This window comes from Pituophis catenifer, unplaced genomic scaffold (genome assembly GCF_029215685.1).
Source record: "Pituophis catenifer annectens isolate HBS135680 unplaced genomic scaffold, rPitCat1.0.hap2 SCAF_6, whole genome shotgun sequence".
Lineage (NCBI taxonomy): Eukaryota > Metazoa > Chordata > Lepidosauria > Squamata > Colubridae > Pituophis > Pituophis catenifer.
In genome coordinates this window covers 37,912,670-37,927,437 of record NW_027256886.1, presented here as the reverse complement: position 1 = coordinate 37,927,437, position 14,768 = coordinate 37,912,670, and the positions used below count along the sequence as shown (strand labels likewise).

The 14,768-nt window shown below is 42.0% G+C and overlaps 1 protein-coding gene across 1 annotated transcript; it reads left to right on the top strand.

Moving 5' to 3' along the window:
- Window positions 1-13,414: 13,414 nt before the first annotated feature.
- SOX14 (SRY-box transcription factor 14) lies at window positions 13,415-14,137 on the top strand. The gene has a single exon (XM_070945763.1). The coding sequence runs from the start codon at window positions 13,415-13,417 to the stop codon at window positions 14,135-14,137; it is 723 nt and encodes a 240-aa protein (XP_070801864.1).
- The last annotated feature ends 631 nt before the right edge of the window (window positions 14,138-14,768 follow it).

The window sequence follows — 14,768 nt, the reverse complement described above, 5'->3', positions numbered from 1 at the left end:
GAATTAATCTCATATTGATAATTGATAATAAACTATATCATGTCAGCTATCAACTATATCATGCCATCACTGCAGTGTATGTAATATTTTTATACCCCATAATCACTAGTGTATTTTTATAGTTGCTTCTTTTGTCTCACTAATAAAAGAAAGAGAAGATAGATAGATAGATAGATAGATAGATAGATAGATAGATAGACAGACAGACAGACAGATAGATAGACAGACACATATACATACATATACACGAAGGGTCCCATGACTGATATGTCTGTCCCCTCCCTCAGGTTATCTCCTACAGGCATTTTGTGCAAAATTCCATGCTGTAGGAAAATAGACATGATGATAAATTGTGTATTATACAAATATTTGTATGCTTTCTATTACATATATTCTAGGCAGCTTACAAATATAATTAACACAACATTTCTAGGCTTTCATTTAAAAAATAATGGATTATTATGCCAGCAGTACTGGCATGGAACTAATAATAATATTGACATGCCAGCAATACTAATGTGAAGATAATTTAAATAATTTGCAGATCCCTAATATAGACTGCCATCAGTCATTGTCTGATTGACTTCTGAAAGTTCACAGTTCAATGTTCAGAACAATAATAATGAGTTCAATTTGATGGAGTCAAAAACACTAAGAATTCAGTTTTGTGCCCAATTCTACATGTATGTATAGCATTGAAGATTCAGTTCCACAAGGAGTTGATTAACCTTGAATTGTCATTTGCCCAGTGAAGCTGCTTTGAGATAGCTCCAAACTCATTACAAGTCATTCATATTGTTAATGAATCTTACAGATTTTAAGGCAGAACATTATACTTGGAAATCTATCAGGATGGATATAAGTTTCTCCAAGTCTCTTGCCATTGTACAAGCTGTTATACCAAGTACATCCAAAGGGCATCAAGTTAGGGGAGGCTGATGAAAGGGATATATATTGAGTGAATGCAACTAGGAAGTTCCTCCATCTTGTTTCCATTTAACCAACCTACCATAGGGTTAACTCGTGTTTCCAAACTGAGAACAATGACAGAGGAAATAGCATGCAAAAATAATACTAAGAATAAATCCTAATTATACACTTGGAGTGTTTATTTCTTAATTAGCCATTCCAGAAATTACTGTATGGGTCATTTAGCACAGACTTGTACAACTTGTGACCTGCCAAGCTGAATGAAGCTAACAAGCCATATATGGTGGCCCATTAGGTATGCAATAAATCTGGGACTGCAATATGGAGAGATTTTCAAGGTGCAAGCTGCCAAAACACGATTGTGGCAAGACAAGTTTCTCTTTCTGTATTAGATGTTGCACAGGAATCAGACAATGAGAACATTGAAAAATATCAATTGTTCTGAAGCACAGAAAAATATTTCTGTGATGGCAGCATCTAGTGCAGGGGTCTCCAACCTTGGCAACTTGTGCTTTGCTTTGCTGGCTGAGGAATTCTGAGAGTTAAAGTCCACAAGTCTTAAAGTTGCCAAGGTTGGAGACCCCTGACCTAGTGGACCTTTCTGGGATGCAAGTCTAAACAGATCAGGTTTGAGAAGGACTTGAGCAGGAGACCTGCAGGAAATTCCAGTATTGCTGACAGGCTGAAAGCAAATAATAATAGCAACTTGGGAAAAAGCAAAAATAAAATTATTTCCATACAGTTAATGACAAAAACTCCGTAGAGGTCAGAAGAAGTGGTGTTTGTGGTGGTTATTTATTGGTGCAATTGTTTATAGGTAATATCGACAGTAAATATGTGCTGACATTCCACTAGCTACTGAAATCAGATTTTGGCTTCTTCAGAGCTAATCTGAATCTAAACTTGACAATAAATGTTGTCTTCAGGTGTATCCCAAGTATGTGTGTGAACACAAAGGGATAAAATAAGTGATCACAACCAATAAGTGAAGTAATAAATATACCATAATTTGTATAACTAGAGCAAGAAAAATAACAGATCAAAGGAGGACTGCTATCTGATAGACAGGATGAGAAATACTGTGGACAAGAAAAGCTTGGTAGAAAGATTCAGGACAGTGGGTGAGTTCTAATAACTGCTATCCCCTATTAATGATAAATTCCACAAACTAAGAACTGAGGGAATATGGAAAATAAACTGCCACTGTGGACACAAACTGGAACATCCATAGAATGTAGAATGAAATGTAGAACTCATCAAATTTGCATATGACACCAACCTGGCAAGAATAGCCAATACCCCAGAAGATGGGTTTAAGATACAGAAGGACCTTGACAGACTTGAATATTGGGTTTTATATAACAAAATGAAATTCAGTGGTGAAAAAAGTAATGTTCTACAAGTAGGTAAGAAAAAACAAATGCACAACTATAGTATAGGTGGTACCTGGCTCACTAGTAGTAATTGTGACAGGGACCTTGGAGTCCTACTGCACAATCACTTAAATATGAGCCAGCAGTGTGCTGCAGCTGCCAGAAAAACCAACAACATCCTAGGCAACATTAACAGAGGGATAGAATCAAGATCACATGAAGTGTTAATACCACTCTATAATGCCTTGGTAAGGCCACACTTGGAATATTGTATCCAGTTTTGGTTGCCGCAATGTAAAAAAAATGTGCCTTTAGAAAGAGTACAGAGAAGAGTAATAAAGATGATTAGGGGACTGGAGGCTAAAACATATAAAGAACGGTTGCTGAGATTAAGTATGTCTAGTTTAATGAAAAGATGGGACTAGCGGTGACATGATAGCAGTATTCCCCTATCTAAGGGATTGCCTAAAAAAGAGGGAGTCAATCTATTCTCCAAAGCACCAGACGTTGTGGGTGCTACAACAATGGAAGTTTTTAAGATAAGATTGGACAACCATTTGTCTGATATGACATAAGGTTTCCTGCCTAAGCAGGGGGTTGGACTAGAAGACCTTCAAGGTCCCTTCTGGTGCTATTATTCTGTTATTCTGAAATAACATTAAAAAGAACCTTAAAGTAAAATTAAAAAAAAAAAAAGGAAAGATAGCCTTCGCTGAACCCAAGTAACAGAGATTAAGTCATAAAATAAACTGAGTAACACTAACATCTTGTAGCTGTGTGACTGTTTTCCCCCCTGGATTATTACAGAGATAATAAAAATTCAAAAATATCCAATTAGGGAGGCTATCACTTGTCATCTATGTGATGGTCAGCAATTTCTTGTGGATGTTCTGTTCTGGTAAACACTGGTAATATGTGACCCGTGTATTTCTCTTTAGCTCTGAAGATCCAGCAGCATGGCTAGTGACACATCAGCATATTTTTATTCATTTTTACTGTCCATATCATAATGCTTCCAATATATTAAATAAAATTTTATGTTCTAAGTATCATGGAATATTAATAGAAAAGCTAGAAATAGCAAAGATATTTTCTGAGCAGTAGGATTATGGAATAAGCTCTTAAATGAGAAACCCCTAATCCCCAACTTTGGGTTTTATAGCCAAGCAAGGATGGCAGAATGGAAGAAGGATAATAATATGCAACAGCCTTAAGCAAATGGAGAAAGGTATCATGGGATTTCTATTTGCTTAAAAAAAAAACCCTTATGTCCATCTTTTATTCGTTTAGATACCAGGCTGACCAAAATGAGTTGATACATAAATGGAACATAACAATAATTATATAAAACAAAATTATAAAAGCAAAAGGTTCACAGAAAGTTAATAGAAAGCCTAGCAAAGACAGGGTGACTAGCAAAGGACCACTTAAAACACAGAGCAAATTAAAAGGAAAAGTGTTGACATAGCAGTGGAAAGTTTTTGAAATTTTAAACTAGACATTTATTTATTTATTTATTTATTTATTTATTTATTTATTTATTGCAAAATGGGTAATTTCATAAATGGGGCCATGACATATGTGTGTAGTATACCAGTGGTGGGATTCAGCCAGTTCACACCACTTCGGGAGAACCGGTTGTTAACTTTCTGAGCAGTTTGATGAACTGGTTGTCGGAATAAATAATTAGGGCAGAGAACCGGTTGTTAAATTATTTGAATCCCACACTGCAGTATACCCTTGTAACATATTATGGGATTCAAATCCTATATTATGTTTCCTATAAAAGAGGTACTTAGAGAAGTATCTTATCTGATGATCTCAAAGCATGAACAGATTAACATTAAAAACCAATTTTCCCAAATTGTAAGATAGTCCATAGTATAGTTAGGCATGAAAGTTTAGTCTATTTGATTTGTATACCGCCCTACTCCCGAAGAACTCAGGGCGGTGAACAGCCAACAATAAAATACATAGATACAAAAAATTTAAAAACCAGATAAAATCAAATTAAAAGTTAATAATGTAATTGAATTTCTTTCCAAACATTTTAAGCTAAAACAGTTACAGTGAAAATAGTTTGATAAGGAATATTATCAATAATAGTTGACAATTGATATTCTATTCATAAAGACTCCCTGAATGACTATCAGAGTTGTTATTTTAAATTATTGACCATCATTTACTTGTCAAGACTGCAATTATTGTATGAAGACAAGCACAGAAATGTGATTTCTAGAAAATCAGCTAACAGCAGCTTCCATGCTATCCTAACTGCAAACTATCTTAATTATAGAACATCATTTAAGTTTTCTGAGAAATATGATTGGCTGTTTTTACAGAGTGGAGAAGAGAAAGAAAAACTGTCCCCAAACATTTTTGCTTTCCTCCCCAAATCATGTAGAGTGTAGGACTGGTTCAATAGTAACAACACTCCTTTGTGCTCATTCAATATTTTGAAGATATTTGAAGCAACAATGGTTTATAAGGAAGATGTCTAGGATTGCTCTGCAAACATTTCACAGGTACAATTAGTATAAGTATTATAGGATATGTTCTGAAATTGTATTGACTTTGGATATGTTTGCAGCTACATGAAAAAGACTGCCTTTGCCCAACCACTATTTATTATGATTGTCTCTAGAGACTCATCTTAAATGGAAGTCTCCAAAAATATGGATATAATCAGGAGACCATTTTCTTGACTATACCATAGTTTTCAACCTTTCTTCTTAGAGTAGTTAATCAGTTTCCTTCTTAAATGGCTTAAATGAGTTGAAAACAACAAGAGCAACAACACATGATTTAGAAAAGGCATTTCGTTTGAAAGCTTATCAAACTGGCTTTAACGTTTTCTTTGAATAACTGCTATTTCTGCTGAATTGTGTCCCTCTAGACATAAACATGAAGGATAAGGTTATTGTGACTATTAATCATGACTGCTACACATTACCTTCAGTAACAGGAGGAATAGGACTCTCAGTGCCACTTTCTAGGAAACATAAAAGGAAAGATGCTGCTGGACTCATGTTTACACTTCCTACTGGTATTGGCTGGTCACCATGAGAACTGAATTCCAAATCACTTAGATGACTCATGTTCTGTTAGACCATACAAATATTTCCTGCTTGTAAGTACTTGTGATTTTAATTATTCTCTAACTAGACCTACTTTTATTTGTATATTCTTTACTTATGGTTAATAGTTAGTAGTTTTTCTTGTGGCCATAATATCTTGATCTATTGCAGTTTCCTTTATATAATCCAAGTATTCTTCTAAATGACCTTAAATTGACTCCAGAGGATGGTAGAGGACAGGAGGGCCTGGATGAACATTGTCCATGGGGTTGCGATGGGTCGGACATGACTTCACAACTAACAACAACAAATTCTTCTAAAGGAGAACAAGGCTGAGCAGGGATTAAATAATTTCATTTCATTTTGTTTCACAAAGGTTATCTGTCAGGATTCTGTCCTAACTCTAAAGTTTAAATTATCTCTTTGTTTCGGGTAATTGATACAAGGCTAACTTACTATGGACATTTTTAAGATCTTAGTTAACTAGCTTGTTGATCATCTCAATAAGCTTGGTAAGTTTGAAGCGCTGTCTACTTCTTGCATAAGTTTCTCTAAATATCTCTTATTTTAAAACATGATAAATCATCATATATATCTTTTAAAGAAAATTTAAAGCTCAGGATTAAGAAGAAGAAATAATAATTGGCATAGATTCCTATGCATTCCTGCAAGCCTGCTATTTAAGAAAATAATACAGGTAGTTTCCCAAGAATCAAAACATTGTAACTAGAAATCTACTGGAAAAATACAATGTGTTTGAAGCAGAATTACATCTTGAGTGAAGTTATTTGAATTTTTCATAGGAAATGGTGCTAACTATATTTTTTATGGCCGCAAACTATCATGTAAAATTTATTTGTGATGTCAAGATTTCATGATTAGTGACAGCAAAATACTAATAAATATAATATCAACAGGACATAAGTTACTTCTAAATAAATTAAATGCTTTTTTTCTAGTAGAACCCTGTATATATTCACAGTCCTGGAATTAAACTTAACTCAGTTTAATGGGACCAAGTCTCTGGAAAATTATACTCCTGGCTTTTAAATTATGGGTTAAAAATCCACCACATTGATATACTATTAAAATGTCAGGCAAACAAGCTCAAAATCATCCCACCAAGCCCAGTTCTCTAGGCTGATCCAAAAGGATACCATGGTTAATGGTACTGAAAGCCACAGAGCAGTCAAATAGAGCAAGGATGGATGCACATTGCACAACCTCCTACTTAGATTTTTTGCAGGAAGGCTGCCGTAGTAGAAGAAATACTTGCAAGGTATACTTGCAAGGAATACTTGCAAGGTAGACTTGCAAGAAATACTTGCAAGGTAGAAATACCTTGCCTTGGAGTTATGGATTATTGGAGATCATATTATACAATTCTAGGCCTGCTTTGTAAGAAAAAAATGTATTGAATTAATTGTTGGTACTAACTCCAGTATATTCTTAAAGTCTAGTGTTATTTGTATCTGTTAGATGAATAATTGTGTGTGAATACTCCATCTGTGACTGTCAAGAAAGTAGATCAAACTGAAGACCAAGTTAGCTTCAGAAGATTTAATTTTGAAAGTTTATCTGTGGCCTTCTAAAGACAAGTGTTCATTTACATGCACTGATTCTGAATGAGGGAGTAAATAAAAAGCTATCAAAACACACTGCCTAGAAAAAAATGTTGCAAAAGCTGGCTTATTTATTTATTTACTTATTTATTTCTCAGTTAGTCACATTTATCAGCTGCCTTACTCATTATGACTCCAAGTGGCATACAAGTTAAAAACAGATCCAATTAGTGGAAAAACTGGATGCCAGACTGTTTATGAATTTGCTTATAAATATATTTGAGAAATGAGGGGGAGCGACAGAGACAGAGATACTGTACATAAACGTACCTGGCATTTTGCCTTAGAACATGGGTACCCAACCTTTTGGCTTGCCTGGGCTACATTGAGTGAAGACTAATTGTCAAGGCCATATACAGTATAAACATATCTAATTAATGTATATAAATTGGATAATAATGTTAAAATTGTATCATCTTGTGAGGCTGCATTACTATTTATTTTATTTTTTATTTATTTTTATTTATTATAATCAAACAAAAATGAGAACAAGAATAAAAGAATAAAAATACAATGATGTTATGCTAATAAGAACTAAAACTGTAATTTTTCAAATGGTTTTTCCAGTAGTTTCTGAGTGGTACTTTTTCTTTTTCCAGTTAAACCAAAAGTTTACATTTTCTGGATCTTTTACCACTGCATCATTCTTTTTAGCTGTTGTGTTAGGATGGATGGATGGATGGATGGATGGATGGATGGGTGGATGGATGGATGGATGGAATGCAGGGAGGGAGGGAAAGCAGGAGAGATAATACTATTTGTACACAGTGTTTTTTTTAATTCTTCTTCAACAGTTGTCAGATTTACAAAGCTACTGATGCAGCATTTTGAAAGGAGAGTGATATTGAAATCAAGCTCGCTTGAAAATGCATGAGCATCCTTGTCTGTGGCCTTTGATGCAATAATAAAGCACATGTTTAGGTTTCTACTGAATCTCATTCCATCCCAGCATTACAACAAAGTTGTTCGCACTCGTGTCCCTGTCCTGAAAAGGCAACTTCAAGTAATTAAATCAGTCTGGGAGAAAAACCAATCTGTCCCAGCACACGGAGATACCTGAGGACAGAGAGGAAATTGGCTGCTCCTTTTCATGGTACTTCATTTTGCTGCCAACTCTTTTGGGTTATTCCTTTCCTAATCTTTGTCAGGGTGGCGGTAGTGGTGAGCTTGGAATCAAATGTTAAGAATTCTGATTGACATTTGACCATTTGGCTGGTGAGTTTTAACAAACTTGTTGACTGTTTTCAAATGATACCTCCGACATCAGATGTAGCATTTATTTAGCCTTACCTCTTAAGATCCCTGATGTGTTTGGGTTCTCTTCAATTTCTGGCACTTATTTTGGGATTTCCTCATTGAAAATGATTCAGGAGTACATTTTAAGGAATCTTGCAATAACATGGGACCATAATTTGAAAGATTTTAACACCAACACCACCAGCCCCGAACTTCCATCCTCTCATGTCTGGCAGCAGGTCTAGGTGTCCCAAGAAGTATTATATGTCACCTCTGAAGAGCGTCTGTGACAGAGAAAGAGAGAAGTGGGGTGGGGGGAAAGTATGTACGTGGCGAGCATGTGCTCTTATGGCTTGGACGTTTCATTCCTCCGTCTGCCCAGGAGTTATCACCTCGCTCCGTCGATAGTCCAAAAACAGCGATGCGGCTATCTGAAAGCTTCTCTTCCATAGCCGACGCAATACTTAACAAAGCGCGGCTTTCTTTCCCAAACGATTGGTCGCCCTGACGCCCCGCTATCTAGATGGCACTTAAACAGAAGCCGGACTTTTCTTGTCCGGGGGGCAAAATGGCACCAGCTGCATTTGCGGTCCCAACTGGATGCTCCCTCCTGCCGATAGCGATGCTTAGCATTTTTATGAGAAGATACTTTGGTAAATGGAAAGACTCAGGTCTGGGAAAGAAGGAGCTATATTCTTCTCCAATGATGAGGGTGTCCAATCTTGATCGAGCCTCCCATTCCCAAAATTACATCCGATTTCCACAGTGCCCAACCCGATCTCTTAAAAGTCCCGATCCGCTTTGATCCCCGAATAACCGGGCTCGGCATGGGCCTCTGAGCCTCAGCGGCTGGAGAGATCCCGAAGGGACTTAAAGATTTGGAAGAGGAAGGAACAATATCCCTTGGGAGATCGGGAGAAGGGGAGAGAGCGGGGCCCCGCTAAGAAGTCTGATGATCTCAGCAAAGCCCCTCTGGCCAGTAATTCAACCCTTTACTCTTGTCACGAATCGAGGTAAGGCCCTTTTCAATTTCTGTTTGCAAAAGGCTACCTTGGTTTTCTTCCATAATGCATCTCAGAATTTATTGCCTCTTCTACCGATGAGTGAGGGATTTGCCGAGACAGCAATATTTTGTTTGACACTGGGAGTTCGCCAGTGTCAGCTGGATGCATGAAACCAGAAGGCGGCTGTGAGCAAGAGTAGACTCCACCTATCAGGATTCTTAAACTGTAGAGGAGAAAGTCGCTCGGTTCCGAATCTCTAGCAGTACTTTGTTACTTGGTGGAATGGAGGCAGAGAAGTTTTCGGAAAGGAAGACAAACCAAGCTTTCATGCCAGGCGGAGTAATCGGGCAACCAAAGCTCTCTGAGCAACCCTTTTTGAAATCTCCTATTGGGACAATAACTCAGAATCTCTCAAATGATTTTTTGTTTTCTCCGACACCTCATTTAAAATGTTTCTCTGGCGGTTAAAGGCAAGACAAACAAGAGATGTGTGCGTCTCTTGTTGGGTGCTTCTCACTCTGTGATGTTTGAAACAGGTGAGCGCTTCTCTGAGCGCTGTCATTTCCCCCTCCCAGTCTTCCAGGGCTGCTGCGAACTGGAACTCTATTCCAAAACACTTCCGGAAAGCAATGGAACTGTGATCCTTTTCCTGATCTGGTTAATGTTTTTCTCCCTCTCCCTCTCCCTCTCCCTCTCCCTCTCCCTCTCCCTCTCCCTCTCCCTCCCTCTCTCTCTCTCTCTCTCTCTCACACACACACACACACACACACACACACACACTCACACATACATACATACACACTGTCCCATTTTAGGCTACTATAATATCGTATATTTCGCCTTTATTCGGGGTTTTACAAAGTAGTGTAGTGAAAACTCTAAAAATGAATTTCGGATATCTCTACTGATAATCTCCCCAACTAGGAGAGTTTAAGTCATCCAAGAGAGCACGTGCGCGCCAGATGAATGTGTGTACGCGCGCATTTGAGTTGAGTTAGATCAATTTAAAATCGGACGCTTTTGACCGCATGCTCGGATTTTTCTAACGATCAGAGATCGCTTCCTTTTTGGAGAAAGCAGTCTGAATGGGGCTGCTAGGCGAGGTTTTGCCATCACACTGTTCGTAAGTACAGAATGCTTTGCGCGCTTGTAGCTATTGGCGCCTCTGAAGAAGGGCGCGCACAGGAGAAGAAGAAACGCGTCTTATACAGACCTTTTGTGCTTCTCTTTAGGCGCGGGGCGGGAGCTTTATGGTGTGTTTGGAAAATGTATGTATGGGCGTGTATCGCTACAGGGAGACAAGACGAAGCTTTTCCGGTTTGGAGGCAAGAATTTCAAGCCAGGTTCCCACTTGCATTTTTTTTAAAAAAACAAAACCATGGTTACTAACACCCAGTCAAAGCAGGCATGTAAGCGAAAAGAAAGCCATCTTTTAACATTGTTAAATTGCCCTATCAAGAGAACTCAGTTCCAGGGACATCCAGGGACACAATCGACAGCTGTCCTTGGAGTCAAAACAAAATTGGGGGTGTTATTGTTTGAGGCCGGAATACTACCCTCCACCCCACCCACTTGGGTGGGTAGAGTGGAGGAAATAACAGCCGAAATGAAAAAGAATCGAAGCGATTCTGTTGGAGGGGCACACACCGCTTCCATACATACCGGTACACCTTGCAAAGCACAACTTCTTTTCATATGCATGAACCAGGCATTTGTCTGGCGTACGTATGTAACCTCTAAATATACCTTGGGGAGCAAGCACTTAGCGCCCCGGGCAGAGACGGAAAATGCATCTGGCTGAAAAATGACTAGTGGTTTGCAACTCTTTCCAATCAATCTATTTACCTTCCCGGCTGCCAAGCGGTGAGAACGACCCGCAACTCATATTTACCGGCCCCTAAACAGGAATTTGGGTTGTCTTAAGACCAGAACTGCAAAGAAGATGAGAGAAAGCCGGCGGCCCTGGCGGACAGTGGGGTTCCCGAAAGGAGTTGGGAAAGCAGCTGTTTTGGCAGGCGGCTCCTGGGGTGCCGGTCTGGATGCCGACTCAGAAGAAAAAGCCCAGCTTCCCTTCGAGAGCGCCCAAGTCCTGCCAAATCCAGGGGTCCGAGATGTGGTGAAAGTCGGCGGCAGGAGAGTTTAGAGGAGGGGGGACCGCAAATTTGGTTCCTTCTCCGCTGATGATCGAAAGGAAAGCAAAGCAGAATAGCCATCTCTTTTCTTGCCTGCTATCTGATCATAAGGTTTTCCTATAACTGTATGTAGGAGCGTGTATGGACACTGAGTATACTGAGTCTGAATTGTGTATGTTATAGCTGGGAAACTTAATCGGAAATAAAGAATGCGGAGATGGCTCAATTCATCAAATACCTACCCAATCCCTCTTCTCTTTTAATTGGGAAATGCAGCGTCGCCTTGCGAAAGAGGACAGCAAGTCACCTTTTTTTAAACCCATCTTTTTTTTTGGGGGGGGGTGAGGGCTACAAAGCCGTCTATAAAAAAAACCCGAGACAGCCAACTGGAATCTGTGTTCTGGTGAGTTATTGGAAAGAATCCCTTTAAGGGCAAAAATAGGAGAAAAGGCTGCCGTTGGACCAGTTTAAAACTAAGCAGGTGCACAAAGCCAATACGCCCTTAAAAGAACCCGGCCTCTTCGGGGATTCCAGAGAAATGGTTTCCATTTAATAAATATTTTCCCCCAAGCCCAAAGGGCATTTTGCGTTAGGCAGCAATTATTCAAAGAAAACAGGCGTGGAAGGGAGAAAGGGCTCCTATGGGTATTTCGTTTTCTTAGAAGCCGATCTTTAATAGCTTGAAAATAACAATAAAACCTCAGGACGGAGGGGGTGGGGGGAAAAGGGTTAGCTCTTGAAATGGGGACAACTTAGAGAAAGCCGCCGCGGAAGCATCTTCATCATTTTCCCAGCCTTCCTTTGAGCCGGGACGGGATTTCTTATGGGTTCCCTTCTTGGCCCTCCGTTGTAGCAAATTCTTCGGAAGAAGCGGGAGGAGGAGGAGGAGGAGGAGGAGAAATAATAACCTCCGTTCTCTCTCCTCTTGCCGTTTGTCAGAGCTCTCGGAAGGAAGAGGAACCGCGTTTGCTTCCCACCCAGCCCAGCCAGCCCGGTCTATAACGTTCGCCAGGTTCCGTTCGGCCCAAACTCTCCGGGAGAGAGAGGGAGAGAAGGGAGGGAAGGAAGGAGAAAGCTGGTTCGCTCTCACTTTCGACGCCCCGCGTGCTTCCTGTCGTCGGCCAGTTGACAGGCACTCAGCCTCCCCTTCCCCCCCCCCACCCCCACCCCCCATCCTTTCAGCCCAGAGAAAGAAGACGGGGAGGAAAAGCGGTGCGCCTTTGCCCTTGACTCTTGCGCTGCCCCCATTGATAAAGTGGCTCGCTTGCTCTCTCTCTCTCCCTCTCCCCCCCACTCCCTCCGCAAGAAAAGAGAGGATTAGAATCCAGCCCTTTCGTCTCCCTCCGCCCCCACTCGCAGCCCCGGCGTTTCCCCCCCCCCCCCTCTTCTCCGCCCCCAAACGAAGGGGCGTGAGGCGTTTTATTGGCTGCCGCTATTAGTGCGCCGTCGAACAAAAGCGGCTCCTTTAATCCCGAGTCTTTAGTGATTTCTTCTCCCTTCGCCCCCCGATTCCCTCCCTCCCTTCCCCGCCTCTTTTTCGCTCCTCGCCTTTCCGAGGGTCTCCCTTTCCCTCCAGCTCCCGCTTCCCGGCCGCTGATTGGCCCACCGGGTGGGGAGAGAGTCACCGCCCCGCTTGCAGCTCTTGTCAGCTTGCGCGCCGTCCGAAGCAGGCTCGCCTTCCCAGCCTTTCGCCTTTCGGCTTCCACTTGGCGTCCTCCGCTTTGCCTTCTCGCGCCCCGCCGTCGCGGCACCTGAGCTCCTGTAACTCCGAAGGGATCCCCAGCCAGAGCCTCGGGACAGCGCGCCACACCGGGCGAGGCCCGGCCACTCCGTTCCTGCCCGCCTCCGTCGTAGGCTCGCCGTCCCTCGGGGCACGTCGGCGGGGACTGGATTGCTGGGAGAACTGGTATGATCAGCTGAGAGGGAGGCGGCGGCGGCGGCCTTGGCTGGAAGGCAGGCGGGGAAGCGGAGCCGGCGAGCGTACGGCGTACCGGCGGGCGACGGCTGCTCTTGGAGGCGCCAGACGGTCCGCGCAGCACCATGTCCAAGCCTTCGGACCACATCAAGCGCCCCATGAACGCCTTCATGGTTTGGTCCCGGGGACAGCGTCGGAAGATGGCCCAGGAGAACCCTAAAATGCACAATTCGGAGATTAGTAAGCGCCTCGGGGCCGAGTGGAAGCTGCTGTCCGAGGCCGAGAAACGCCCTTACATAGACGAAGCCAAGAGGCTGCGCGCCCAGCACATGAAGGAGCACCCCGACTACAAGTACCGGCCCCGCCGCAAGCCTAAGAACTTGCTCAAGAAGGACAGGTATGTCTTCCCTTTGCCTTACCTCGGGGATACCGACCCCCTCAAGGCGGCAGGGCTCCCCGTGGCAGCCACAGACTCTCTGCTCGGCTCCCCGGAGAAGGCGAGGGCCTTCCTGCCCCCCACCTCCGCACCTTACTCTTTACTTGACCCCAGCCAGTTCAGCTCCAGCGCCATCCAGAAGATGACCGAGGTGCCCCACACCTTAGCTACCAGCACTCTGCCCTACGCCTCAACCTTGGGATACCAGAATGGGGCTTTTGGCACCTTGAGTTGCCCGAGCCAGCACACCCACACTCACCCGTCGCCAACCAACCCAGGCTACGTGGTGCCTTGTAACTGTTCGGCTTGGTCTGCGTCCAGTTTGCAGCCTCCTGTTGCCTACATATTATTCCCGGGCATGACCAAGACTGGAATAGACCCCTATTCTTCAGCGCACGCTACAGCCATGTAACACACAAACCAAACTCCCACTGGCAGTCCCACACATTGCAGGCGACTGGAATCTGTATGGAGCCAGCGAGACTGGCCAAAGGAAGAAATCGGAAGCCGATCGTTGTGCATGTACCATACCGAACTCCAGAAACAAACAATCCGCCTAACCGAAAAGCCACTTGAGCGTGGAAAGATGCCCTGGGGAATCTCTTCCACCTGGGCAAAGACTCTGAGACTCTTCGGGTGGGGAGGTGGGGGGGGGGGACACCAAAACCTTAGAATCCAAAATCCAAAAAAACTCACAGTCTTTACAGAAAACTTTCTTTCCTTGCTTTCTGCACTTGGGGCTCAGATTGGCCCAAAACTTGTACAACTTGTATATGTGTCAAACTTTTAACTGCCCTTTTGGCTAAAGGTCAACAGCGATCCTTTTGATTTTTTTAATTTATTAATGTTAATGAGTTTGTATGATTGAATGTTATTCGGACGTTAATTTTTAAAACCCCAGAATTGCTCTAACCTAATGATACCCTACCTTTTTTCCTTTGCACATTAAAACCAAGACTTAGCTGTGTTATATATATATTCTATATATCTATATTTTATCATCCAGCACTAATAGATAACATTGCTTTTCATGTCAGAAAGAT

Bases quoted from the DNA above. Each gene is read 5' to 3' on its own strand.
- SOX14 (XM_070945763.1), top strand. From the start codon at position 13,415: ATGTCCAAGCCTTCGGACCACATCAAGCGCCCCATGAACGCCTTCATG.